The sequence below is a fragment of the Pleuronectes platessa genome, chromosome 5 (genome assembly GCF_947347685.1).
Source record: "Pleuronectes platessa chromosome 5, fPlePla1.1, whole genome shotgun sequence".
NCBI lineage: Eukaryota > Metazoa > Chordata > Actinopteri > Pleuronectiformes > Pleuronectidae > Pleuronectes > Pleuronectes platessa.
This window is the reverse complement of record NC_070630.1, coordinates 29,315,261-29,329,319: the sequence shown is the minus strand read 5'-3', so window position 1 is coordinate 29,329,319 and position 14,059 is coordinate 29,315,261. Positions and strand designations below refer to the sequence as shown.

The window sequence follows — 14,059 nt, the reverse complement described above, 5'->3', positions numbered from 1 at the left end:
GGCCAGGGAGTTGAAAAGTCAAGTCCTGGATTTGTGGAATGTCTTTTGTTGCTGTGACTCCCTGCCCCTGTGGCTAACAATTTTCTCTATTTCTCTGTCTCTTTCTATTTCAGGATTGAGTGACGATGGGATGGATGTGAATATGTGCCAGTGGGCAGGTATGCGAGCCCCTCTCCTCGGCCTGGCCCTGCTGCTGTTGCTTTTAAAACTACCACTCTCCTGCAGCCAGAGCACACAGGGGGCTCCTCAGGATGGACATAATTTTGGCTTTACTCACGCTGTCTACCATGCTACAGTCTATGAAAACTCAGCTGCACGCACCTTTGCCAACAGTAAAGTTAAAATGGGCATCCACCTGGCTCAGCACTCCTGGGAGGTCCGCTTCAGAATCACTTTAGGTGATGATGAAGGGCTTTTCAAAGCAGAGGAGTTTGTGCTTGGGGATTTCTGCTTCTTACGCATAAGGACTAAAGGTGGCAATGCAGCCATCTTAAACCGAGAGATTCAGGATAATTATGTATTGACAGTGAAAGCCTCTGTCAAGGGAGAAGCTTTCCTTGAGACCTGGACTAAAGTCAGCATCCAAGTCTTGGATATGAATGACCTCCGACCCTTGTTCTCACCCACTACTTATTCAGTTACCATAGCGGAGAGCACACCTCTCAGGACGAGCATAGCACAAGTTACTGCCACAGATGCAGATATTGGCTCCAATGGGGAGTTTTACTATTTTTTCAAGGAGAGAATGGAATTGTTTGCTGTACACCCAACCAGTGGAGTGGTTTCTCTCAGTGGAAAGCTAAATGTTGATGAGCAAAATCGGTACGATTTAGAAATTCTTGCAGTGGACCGCGGAATGAAGCTCTATGGAAATAATGGTGTCAGCAGCACAGCCAAGCTTTTTGTTCATGTAGAACGCGTGAATGAGCATGCCCCAGTGATGAATGTGGTCACCCACAGTCCCACATGGCTTGATAAAAACCCTGTATATGCCATAGTCACTGTTGAAGACCTAGATGAAGGTATAAATGGAGAAATAGACTCAGTGGATATTGTAGGCGGAGACCCCTCAGAGCAGTTTTTCATAGAAAGATGTGAGGAAGGAGAATTTGCAATAAAAGCCTCGGAGTCAGTACAATGGGAGATATATCCTTATGGATGTAACCTCACTTTGCAAGCTAAAGACAGGGGAGCCCCACAGAAGATCTCTGCTGTCAAGGTTGTCCATATTATCCTCAAGAAACGGCAGACAGGGGAAGCTAAGTTTGAAAAGGAGTTTTATGAAGTTTGTCTGAATGAAATTTCACCACCAGGAACAATTGTAGAAGTTGTTAAAATTAAACCAGAGCCTGATGATGCAGAATATATCCTGGCACCTTCTCCAAATTCAGCTTTCTTTCAAATGAACGCCCTAACAGGTGTCATATCCACCACTACCTGGCTCACTCAGGGGACCCAAGATGTCATTAGTCTTGAGGTATTGGAAATAGGTAGTGAGCTTAAAGTTAAAGTGCGTGTGACAATTGAGGATGCAAATGATAACACACCAACATTCGATCAGTCTTCTTATGAGATTTTTGTGAATGAAAGTGTACAAGTTGGGACCGATGTATTAACAGTTTTTGCAGTAGACGAGGATAAAGGAGAAAATGGATACATTACTTACAGTATTTCTAGCCTTCTGCCATTACCTTTCAAAATCAATCAGTTTTCTGGTATCATTAGAACCACTAAAGAGCTGGACTTTGAATCCTCACCAGAGAGCTTTGTGTTTGTGGTTAGAGCATCTGACTGGGGCTTGCCTTATAGGCGAGAGAGTGAAGTCAATGTAACAATCCACCTCGAAAATGTTAATGATAACAAGCCATTGTTTGAGAATGTAGCATGCCAGGGGGTGATCTTGAGGGATTTTCCAGTGGAGGCAGTGATCACCACAATGTCAGCGATTGATATAGATGAGTTAGAGCTAGTGAAATATAAAATAATTTCAGGGAACGAATTGGGTTACTTTGACCTGAACCCAGATTCAGGGGTCCTTGCACTGCGACGTCCCCTTGTGACAGCTAGTCCAAAGAACAGCGTCTTCAGTCTAAAAATAACAGCCACAGATGGTGAGAACTTTTCTGATCCTATGTTTGTTAACATATCTGTTGTTCAAGGAAAATCTCCTCCAACAGGTTTTAACTGTGAAGAGACAAGGGTAGCCCAAAAGTTAGCAGAGAAGTTACTTAAAAAGTCCAAAGCTAGCACCAAGCCCAAAATTGAAGAAGGTTTTATTGACCTTTTCTCTGTCAATCGCCAAACACCCCGATTTGATAAAACTTTTCCTAGAGATATAGCTGTGCGGGAAGATCAGAAGATTGGCTCGAGTGTTTTCAAGGTGAATGCCTACGATGGTGACACAGGCTTCAATGGTCAGATTCTTTACTCCATTTCAGATGGAAACACTGATAGCTGTTTTAACATTGACATGGAAACCGGCCTCATCAGTGTCTTTCTGCCCATAGATAGGGAAAAGAGAGATCGCTATCTCCTCAACTTAACAATCTTTGACCTTGGCCTGCCACGGAAAACTGCCTGGCGATTGCTTAGTGTCTACATAGAAGATGCTAATGATAATGCGCCTCAGTTTTTGCAAGAAGGAGGCTATAAAATTGTCATACCTGAAAATACTGCCATAGGCACAGAAGTCATCCAGGTTGAGGCCACTGACAAAGATCTTGGACCCAATGGGGAAATTGTATATTCCGTTTTGACCATCACCACCCAGTTTAGTATAAACTCCACTAATGGGATAGTATATGTTGCTGGCCAACTAGACAGGGAGTTTACTTCTTCTTTTAATCTGAAAATTGAGGCTCGGGACAGGGCAGATAAAGGGAGTCAGAGGTTATCTGTCACAAGTTTAAAGATCATACTGGAGGATGTGAATGACTGTCCCCCACAATTCATCCCCAATGTGTACAAAGCCAAGGCTCTGGAAGATCTTCCAGTCGGTACGGTTGTGGCATGGTTAGAGACATTGGATCCAGATCTGGGTTTGGGAGGCCAGGTCAGGTACTCTTTAGCCAATAACTATAATGGCTGGTTTGAGGTAGACAGGGCCAGCGGGGCTATTCGGCTGACAAAAGAGCTTGACTATGAGATTCAACAGTTTTACAACCTTACTGTGAAGGCCAAAGATAAGGGAAGGCCTGTTTCTCTTCTCTCTGTCACATTCGTTGAGGTGGAAGTGGTAGATGTAAATGAAAACCTCTACGCTCCATACTTTTCCCAATTTGCCTTGACAGCATTAGTTAAAGAGAATGACCGCATTGGAACTACCCTACTCAGAGTCACCGCTAATGATGACGACAATGGCAGAGATGGAGAAATCCGGTATTCTATTCGTGATGGGAGTGGGCTTGGACGGTTTGCCATTGATGAAGAGACAGGTGAGTTTCATTTGAAAATTGTCCAATGCGTATTATGCTTTTAATCAGTATTGCCTGAATAATGAGTGGGTATACATGTTTTTTTTTTTTAATGGGTAAATATGAAACGAAAGAGGAGGAGGTAAAGGAGAATCCGTGGCTCTAAATTCAATAGTGATTAACTACTAACAGGCGGGGAGGCCTACCGCTTTATTTCCCAACAAAACCAGCATTTTGGAAGGCTTTGAATATGGACCCAGAAGGTTACACAGAGGAAGAAAACAAATACTACCACTTACACGCTCACATTTACATACACTTTAAAATTCCTATTACAGGTTGATATTTATGGTAAGCTCAAAAGGTGAAGCTAAACATGGAAAGTACAAAGCTAGTTATCTTGCAGTATGACAGTGCTCCCATTGAACTTGTGGAATTTCTTCTGCTGCTTTGTCATCAAGGAGGGTCTGGCAAACATGTCTTTTTCATTGAAAAACATTTATGCTTATAAATATAATCAGCTGAGTCATGTTATTGGGAAAAGGTCACAGATACACAGACCATTGGATTGCATTGTAAATCATCTGTGATAAAAATTCAGCCAATCAAATATGTGCTTTTGAATGAGCATTCAGACTGAGAAGTGAGTCAAAGAAAAGTGACACAGTCAGTAGGTAAAAAAAAAATATATATATATATAGCACTGAACTACATTCAGTGCTATGGGCCTTTTAAAGTAGTAGCAGCACATGGATAGTCAGAGTGTCTGGAGAAGAAAGGGGGAGAGCCGCGGGGGGGGGACCATGGAGCGAAGGTGTGATCTAATTAGCATATGTGACTCGGAGTGAAGCCGCTGGTAAGAGCCTCTCTCGATCCACTATTAGAGGAAACCACAGACCCTTGAAACGAAAAGTCACTCGTGATTGGCTGGTAGATGTGTTGCTATTGGTCACCCTGGGTCACTGCAGTACACACCAAAAGCACTGCAGTTAATGAAGATTATACATTCATTCATGTGATGCTTGAGGTTATATGTTGAACATATTGTACAGGGAAAAAAACATTGTACAAACCCATCTGGCCTAGCCAGTGAAAAACGAATCAGGTGAAGCTTGAAATGTATCTTTGCAGCCTCTTGGTCATACGTTCTTTGTGGGACTCTGTCCGAATCTGCCCCAGTGTGTATAGCCATGGCCAAACGTTTTGAGAATGGGACAAATGGTCATTTTCACAAGGTCTGCTGCCTCAGTTTTTATGATGGCAAATATACTCCAGAATGTTATGAAGAGTGATCAGATGAATTGCAATTAATCGCAAAGTCCCTCTTTGCCAAGAAAATTATCTTAATCCCCAAAAAAACACTTCAACTGCATTTCAGCCCTGCCACAGAAAGACTAGCTGACATCATGTCAGTGATTCTCTTGTTAACACAGGGGAGAGTGTTGACAGGGACAAGTCTGGAGATAAGTCTGTCAACTGATTGAGACAGAATAGCAGACTGGAAGCTTTAAAAAGGGTGGTTCTTGAAATCATTGTTCTTCCTCTGTTAACCTTGGTTACCTGGAAGGAAACACGTGCAGTCATCATTGCTTTGCACAAAAAGGGCTTCACAGGCAAGGATATTGTTTCTAGTAAGATTGCACCTAAATCTACCATTTATCGGATCATCAAGAACTTCAAGGAGAGAGGTTCAATTGTTGTGAAAAAGGCTTCGGGGCGTGAGTCGTTAGTGGAGTGGGGGGCTCTAGGCTTGCAATTTGTAATCAGCCTCAGCCCTCTCCAGACAGAGGCATTGGCTGAAAACTGTTGTTGGAGTTTCTCAGAGTACAGTCGTTTAGCTTCTCTCTCCTCCTTGCTAAACCTGCATTTCGACTCTATAACCCTGTCTCTGACTCCGCTCCTGAACGCCTCTTCCTACTCCAACCTTAACTTTTTGAGTTTGGCTGTGAACCAGGGTTTGTCATAATTGTAAATCACCCTGGTGCGTGATGGACTTGCACATTAGCCTGCTGAGGGATGTAAACACCGACCAGAATGAATGAAGTGAACTCACGGGGAGAGTAGAAGGGTTTGTAGTTGATGAAAAAATATTCCAGATCAGGAGAACAGTGTTGTTGAATCACTGTCACATCGTGGCACCAGCAAGAGCTAGTGTAAAAGCAGATACCTCCACCTTTCGTCTTGCCAGGGAGTTCCGTGTTGCGGTACGCTCTGAAGAGTTGGAAGCCAGCCAGCTGCAGCGCAGAGTCCGGTACAGATCTACACAGCCACGTCTCCGTGAAGCACAGAACGGATGTTGAGGCATTACATTAATGTAATGTAATGTTGAGGCGAAGTCTTTGTTTTCACTAACTAGTAGCTGGATATCGTCCAGTTTGTTGCACAGTGAGCGCACGTTGGAGAGGAATATTCCTGGAGGCGGTGTGCAAAGTCCCCGCTGGCTGAGACTCACAGTAGCGCCTGACCGTTTACCTCTCCTCCGCCGCTTCACCATGTGAACAAAGGTGAGCACAACTTTGACCAGAATGTACAACATTTCAATAGATGAGGCAATGAAAGTAAGAGTAAGTGTCCTTACTTCACCCAAAGGAAAAACGTTCTCCAAAAAACAATGACACAAACAATTGTAGTGCTGTGTTCCTGCCATGAATAACAAACCTGCGGGTGATGCGAATTTCAGACAATGTTATGGTATTTTATCATAATAAGTGAGATATGATGCAGTTTGTACTTTTGAAGTAGCTGGTGGCTACACAGTCCAGTGCAGCAGATCCATGGCCACTGGCCGGTCTGACTCAAAGTAGAGTGTCGAATTTAGTGACATAAAGTGGTGAAGTTGCATGTTGCAGCTGAATACTCCTCACCTCATCCTCCCCTTTCAAACATGACAGAGAACCCGTGGTAGCCTTCAATTGTGGTAGCCCAAAATTCAAAGGCTGTTTAGTTTGTCCAGTTTGGGCTACTACAATAAACATGGCGGCCTCCATAGAGAGGACCCCCAGGATGTAAATATGAAGTATTTCAATATAAAAATCTGTTTCTAGGGTAAATAAAACTACAATTTGTTTAATTTAGATGAAACCCACTCGTGAAAATATCAATAGGATTGAAGCCTAGCAAACCAAAAATGTATCCCTTACCCTTATCTTGTAGCGTGAAAACAGCTTAAGAAGTGTATAGTGCAAGGCTGTAGTCATGATGCGAACATGGGAGGGGGTTTACAAAACTCACAACTTAATATTAACACTCAAGATTATCTTTTATGCATTTAGCTATTTAAAACAATGTTTAATACTGTATTGTAAGTATAATGTGTGCTTGGTATATATGTGTATTTTATATAACTTTATATATCAATGTATATAAAATATACATACAGTATATATGTAAAATATTGAAATACAAATAAGTGCTTTGAAATATAACAGTAGAGTTGAGGCGAATTCCTTCAACGGAAAAATAAAATTTGACGGGCGATCAATGCGCGCATGTTCTGTGATTATGACCCTCTGCCCACCCCATAGTTTTTAGGAAATTTAGGAAATTAGGAAGCAATGAAGCGATAAAGTTCAAGATTTAAGACTTTGTCATGTGCACACCGATTACATTTAGAAGTTGCTGGCAATGAACTGGTTGGGTCACACGCTGTCTTCTAGCGATGCTCAAAATATTACAAAAGCAAAGAATTTAAATAAATATAGAATAAAGAAATATACACTGTGGTATCACAGTAGGTTTAACCACTAAAAAGGGTGTAGGGCAGTGCGTCACAGAAGCAGAGAGAAGTCGTAAAAAGGGTTTCAAACCAATTCTGGTTTATTAATTAACAAAAAGTCTCTCCGGAAGCAAAAACATAAAGTTCATCAACGTATAATTACAAGTCCTCCATCCACTTGTTTCTCAGGGGGTTCCTTTCCAAAGGATCTTTGTCCACGTCTCCTGCTCCTTGCTGTGTGTTGGCCTCCACTCCTTTGTTCTCCTCTCTCGCCCGCACACCTGAGCTCCAGCTTTAATGAGGGAGGCCTTGGCACCTCCCCCAGCAGTGCCTTCTGGGAGATGCAGTCCTCCCAGCAGCCATCTTGTGGGGAGGTAGCAACTCCCAGAGTGAGGCACATAATACCCCTCTATAACCCGCCCCCTTGTGATGCCACACATCCCTCCCCTTGGACCTGACGTCCTCGGCAGGTTGAATGAAGACCAAAAGGCATCACGGCGGGATAGTGCGTCAGCATTTCCATGACTGCGACCGGGTCTGTGAATGACAGAGAAGTTAAAAGATTGGAGCCCTTAAAACCACCTGGTTACTCTACTGTTAGTTTCCTTGTTTTTGCCATCCACTGTAATGGAGCATGATCTGTTACGAGGGTGAACCTCCTCCCCAACAGATAGTGTTTCTAGGGCCCATTTTATTGCCAAACCTTCCTTCTCCACCGTGGCATAGTTCCTCTCTCTTGGCAGCAACTTACGACTTAAATAAAGCACTGGATGTTCCTCACCCTCATGAATCTGGGACAGGACAGCCCCCAGCCCCACCTCAGAGGCATCTGCCTGGACCACAAACTCCTTACTGAAGTCCGGAGCCATGAGTACCGGCTTTGAACATAAGGCCCTCTTCAGATTGCAAAAGGCTTCCTCTGCTTCCGGGGTCCACTTCACCATCCTCGAGTGCTTCTTTGTTGTCAGTTCTGTGAGGGGAGCGGCTATCCTAGCAAACTCAGGAATGAATCTTCTGTAATAATTTGCAAGGCCTAGAAACGATCTCACCTGCTTCTTCGTCAAAGGGATTGGCCACTCCTGGATGGCAGCCAGTTTCGCCTCCTGCGGCTTGACGAGGCCTCTGCCAATGGTATATCCCAGGTAGTTGGTCTCACTGTAGGCCAGCTTGCATTTTTTCGGGTTCGCCGTCAAGCCTGCTTCTCTTACAGGACCTTCTCCACCCGAGGTAAGTGACTATCCCAGGCAGGACTCTGGATCACCACATCATCTAAGTACGCAGAAGCATATTCTTTATGAGGTTTCAGTACCTGATCCATTAAGCGTTGGAAGCTAGCAGGTGCTCCGGCCAAACCGAAAGGCAACATCCGATACTGCCAGAGACCTCCTGGACTGGCGAAGGCTGTTTTTTCCTTAGACTCTGCTGACAAAGGAACCTGCCAATAGCCTTTGGTGAGATCAAGAGTGGTTATGAACCGTGCATTACCCAGGCTTTCAATGAGACATGGTTGTTCCTCCCAGGTCTCCTTGGTGATGTCTAGCAGTCCCCTTGGCTTGTGGGAATAGAGAAGGTCAAAGGGCGAAAACCCCGTGGAGGACTGGGGAACTTCCCTAACTGCAAACAGGAGGTAGGGGATGAGCTGATCCCAATTTCGACCATCCTGGCCGACTGCCTTCCTTAGCATGGTTTTAAGAGTTTTGTTGAACCTCTCCACTAATCCATCCGTCTGTGGATGGTATACAGATGTTCAGACCTGTTTAACTCGCAGTAGAGCACACCACTGTCTCATGACACGGGACATAAAGGGAGTCCCTTGGTCCGTCATTATTTCTTTTGGTAATCCTACCCTAGTTCTGAGGAGGAATAGCTCATTTGCTATTTGTCTAGCATTAGCTTTTCTAAGAGGAATGGCTTCTGGATACCTGGTTGCGTAGTCCACCAGGACAAGGATGTACTGATGGCCTCGAGCACTCTTTGGTAGTGGCCCTACAATATCCAGCCCCACCTTTTCGAAAGGAGTCTCTATAATCTGTAAGGGAATGAGAGGACTCTTGTACCTTGGTTTTGGAGCGGTGACCTGGCACTCTGGGCAACTGCGACAGAAATTTTCTACCTCCATGTGAATCCCTGGCCAAAAGAACCTCTGCAATATTCTTTCCTTGGTTTGCTCCACCCCCAAGTGTGCCCCTAGTATGTGAGTATGAGCTAACTGCATAACCGTGGGACGGTGAGGTTTTGGCACAAGAAGTTGCTCCACTTCCTTATCCTGATAATTAATGACCTGATACAAGAGACCATTCTTGACTGCAAAGTGAGGAAATGACCGGGTTAGCCTATGCCCCACTAGGGTTCCCTCCACAACCTGGACATTTTTAAGGACATTATTTAGGGTAGGTTCCTGTATCTGGGCCGTTCCAAACTGACCTTTCAGTGGGGGTTTCGCTTCCACGTCGTCATCGTCACTTGGCCGGGGGTTGCAGCTCTGAGTCGGCCGGCTCTTCCGGTTCTGAATCTGCCCCACTGGAGTCTGCTGCAAAAACTTGAGCCACAACAGATGGGGAAACGCATGGTTTGGAAGGATGGACACATAACTTGTTATCTTTGGTGACTGGAAACTTACGTTGTCTTGGTTCTCGCTTACGCCTCTTTTCGGCCTCTTTCCACAACATGGAGAAGGCTGGGCAATCACGACCGATCAGAATGGGGACAGGGAGGGACTAAATTACCCCCACTATAACATCAAATGTGCCTTTGGTAGTTTTCAGACACACCCTGGCAGTTGGATATTCCCGAGTATCCCCATGTACACAAACGACTGGGACATGTTCACTTTGAGCTAGAGGTATGGCTCCCAGCACCGACTCCTGAACTAGGGTTCGGGCACTTCCCGAATCAAGCAATGCTTCTACATCTCGTTGATTCACAGTTACAGGGCAGGTCGGTCTGCAGGCCGCACTTTCCCCAAGGAGGGCAGCAAAGTTTGCTTGTAGACTGTTGGAGGACGCAGCTGTGGGCATTGGCTCGTCCGGTTTTTCACACTGCCACGAGATATGCCCTATTTGGCAGAGGTGTGGACTCGAGTCACATGACTTGGACTCGAGTCAGACTCGAGTCATGAATTTGATGACTTTAGACTCGACAAAATGTAAAGAGACTTGCAACTCGACTTGGACTTCAACCTCAATGACTCATGACTTCACTTGGACTTGAGCCGTTTGACCTGATAAGACTTGCTCCTTTACCCAAAACACAACGATTAAAAAGTATGTTATTAAGGAGCGCTCTGTATCATTCATCATGTTTGTGTGCGTCTGTGTGTGTGTGTGTGCAGCGCCGCCGCTCCCAAAACGCGCACTACGCGCTGTGCGTTGGGCACCAAGTCCTGAGGGGGCACCAAAAAAAAAGCAACTGAAAAATCATCATAGTTATAATAATTATGTAGCCGAGCGTTTGGTTGTATCATAAGTCCGGCTTTAGCCGACAAAGGACACGAGAGCAGGTCATGCGCTCGGGACAGCACACCCGTTTATCCTCCGTTCATTTTACAACTTCACTCATCACAGCACCCACTTCCTTTAAACCCCCTTTCAAAATAAGAGTCACTACCAACAACCCACTTAAAACCGGAAACAACCCTCAACAATAACGTCATTAAATAAATTGGCTTACAATTATAATGCCGATATTATTTCAGTATAGAAATATTAGGTACCTTTTAGCCATGTATATCACAAAAAAGGCAGAACAAGAGATATATTAAATTGCTCAAAAAAAGTTAAAGAAGATTGACTATTCTTGTTTGTACTTATTGATGATTATTTAATGTAATTATAGAGGAGTTATGCTTAGGGCACCAAAATGGCTCGCAGCGGCACTTGGTGGAATCATGCTACGTCCCCATCGTGCACAAATGACTGACAGACTTTTGGCCAATTTGTTCTTTTGCAAATGCAATGCAGCATAGGGCCCTGACATATAAAAAGCACAACCCCGTTCATTGTTATGTTCAAGTATTTGTTATGTTTCTCACATGTACACACACACAGACAATATGAGGTGAGATAAATGAGATGAGATAAACACAGGACAGGACAGAAACTGCTGTGGAACTAGTTAAAATGCAAAATACAATGTTAGCACTTTTGTACAAATAATTACAGTTGCACTTGTTTTTTCAAATGTGTTCATTCTGTAGGAGTGGTTTAAAATGAAGAATATTCTTGCAAAATATGAGTTAAATGTTAAAAATGACTGGTTAATAGTGCAATAGGTAAGTGCAATGTCAGCAAAAAAATTGTTTCTGTAATTTCAATTGCACTTGTTTTAATAAATAAATAAATAAATACAGATTTAAAAAGCATACATGATCTGTGTAAATATATTATTACTCAGTGTTCAAAAGGACTCGAAAAGACTCGAAACTCAAACTGCAGGACTTGGACTTGACTTGAGACTTGTCAGTCTTGACTTTGGACTTGACTCGGGACTTGCCTGTCTTGACTTGGGACTTGACTCGGGACTTGAGGGCAAAGACTTGAGACTTACTTGGGACTTGCAAAAAAATGACTTGGTCCCACCTCTGCTATTTGGCCACAGCGGTAGCACTGACGAGGTTCTGGGTTTGAGGATCCTCGTTGCTGTTGGAACGGGTTAAGCCCTCTTCTCTGTGAGCTAGCAACTGAGCTATCCTGTTGAGTAACTCCAGGACGAATTCCACTACGCCGAACAGGAGCCAGAGCTATTGGTTCTTTCCGGGTGATACGAAGCATATCCATGGCTGCCTGATATTGTTCTACGGCTTCTACTAACTGCATGGTTGTTGTTATCTTCTGCTGGCTGATAACCTTTTTAGCTTCAAACGGCAGGGCCCTTGAGAAGGATCTCTACAATTGCTGCTGGACTGTTTTTTCCCGGGTCCAGCCACCTGTTTGTTACTCGGGTCAACTCATGCATTTATGACCGTGGGGCTGCACCCGGTTGAAATGTCCATTCATGGAACCGCTGCGCCAAACTAAACCTGGTAAGGCCCTGGCGGCTCAGTATCTCTTCCTTTAATTTCTCATAGTCCTGCCCAATACTCGATTCCACATCGCGAAAAGCTTTAAGAGCCTCCCCTGACAAAAAAGGAGCCACAATTCCTACCCAGTTTGATTTCTCCCAACGCTCTCGAGCGGCTGTGGCCTCGAAGGCATGGAGGTAAGCTTCGACATCATCCGTTACTCCCAACTTAGAAATGAAATCACTTGCCCGGGGTGATGACCTGTTTTGTAGTAGCTCCTGCTCTTTGAGTTGATTTGCCCGTACTTGTTGTTGCAGCAAAGCCGTGTTCATTTCCTGTTGACCTTTCTGGACCTCCACCAGCATCTGCAACAATTGCTCCATTTGGTTTTCTGGAACAGCAGTGTGAAGTCCTGAAAAAAGTTCCACTAAGGCGTCGATTTCTTCACTTCTGCTCATTCGCACCTACGCCCCATGCCCACATTCTCCACCACATGTGGTATCACAGTAGGTTTAACCACTAAAAAGGGTGTAGGGCAGTGCGTCACAGAAGCAGAGTAAAGTCGTAAAAAGGGTTTCAAACCAATTCCGGTTTATTGATTAACAAAAAGTCTCTCCGGAAGCAAAAACATAAAGTTCATCAACGTATAATTACAAGTCCTCCATCCACTTGTTTCTCAGGGGGTTTCTCTCCAAAGGATCTTTGTCCACGTCTCCTGCTCCTTGCTGTGTGGTGGCCTCCACTCCTTCATTCTCCTCTCTCGCCCGCACATCTGAGCTCCAGCTTTAATGAGGGAGACCTTGGCACCTCCCCCAGCAGTGCCTTCTGGGAGATGCAGTCCTCCCGGCAGCCATCTTGTGGGGAGGTAGCAACTCCCAGAGTGAGGCACATAATACCCCTCTATAACCCGCCCCCTTGTGATGCCACAACACCTAAAAAAAGTAGTGCAAATATGGTAAGGCACATTGGAGGAGTTTAAAAGTCTTATCGCCTTGGAGATGAAACTTTCTAAGAGCCTGGTGGTCCGGGCCCAGATGCTGCAGTACCGTCGGCCAGATAGCAGCAGGCAGAACAGTTTATAGGAAGTGTGAGGGGGGACTTTAACGATACGCTTGGCCTTATTCCTACACTGCTGGGTGTAGAGTTCCTCCATGGAGGGCAGCTCCATCCTGGTGATGTGCTGAGCAGATTTCAACACCCTCTGTAAAGCCTTACGGTTCAGGGCAGTGCAGCTGCCATACCAGGCAGTGATGCAGCTAGTCAGGATACTCTCTATACTCGCCTGCGGAGGAAGAAGAGCCGCTGTCTGGCCGTCTTCCTGATGGAGTCTGTGTGGTGAGTCCAGGTCAGGACATCACTGAAGTTAGCCCCAAGGAACCTGAAGCTACTGACTCTCTCCACCATAGTCCTGTTTATGGAGAGGGGGCATGTTCTAATCCTTGTCTCTTCCTGTAGTTCACGATCAGCTCCTTTGTTTTGCCGACGTTAAGATGGAGGTTGTTGTCCTGACACCAAGATGTCAGGGCTCTGACCTTCTCTCTATAGGCCTTCTTATCATTGCGGGTGATCAGGCCTATGACGGTTGTATCATCAGCTAATTTGATGATTGTGTTGGAGCTGTCGGAGGCCATGCAGTCATTTGTGAACATGGAGTACAGGAGAGGACTTAGCGCACTAGTTCTGGGGGCACTAGTGATGAAAGTCAGGGTAGAGGATCTGGTGCCGCCTATCTGCAACGTCTGTGGTCTGCCCGTCAGTTCAGGATCCAATCATGGAGGGCTATGTTGAGCGGTTGGTCTCTGAGATTGGTGACGAGCCTCAGGGGCACAATGGTATTGAATGCCGAACTGTAGTCAATGAACAGTATTCTCACATATGTGTCCCTCTGGTCCAGGTGGGAGAGGGCAGTGTCTAGGATGAGGGAGATGGCAT

The 14,059-nt window shown here is 45.0% G+C and overlaps 1 protein-coding gene across 1 annotated transcript in view; it reads left to right on the top strand.

The window, feature by feature from the left end:
* fat3a (FAT atypical cadherin 3a) overlaps nucleotides 1–14,059 on the top strand; it is a 191,530-nt gene that overhangs the window by 65,768 nt on the left and 111,703 nt on the right. The window contains exon 2 of the mRNA XM_053423465.1: nucleotides 114–3,434. Within this exon, the coding sequence (XP_053279440.1) occupies nucleotides 131–3,434 (3,304 nt within the window). The 5' untranslated portion in view covers nucleotides 114–130. The remainder of the gene's footprint in view (nucleotides 1–113; nucleotides 3,435–14,059) is intronic.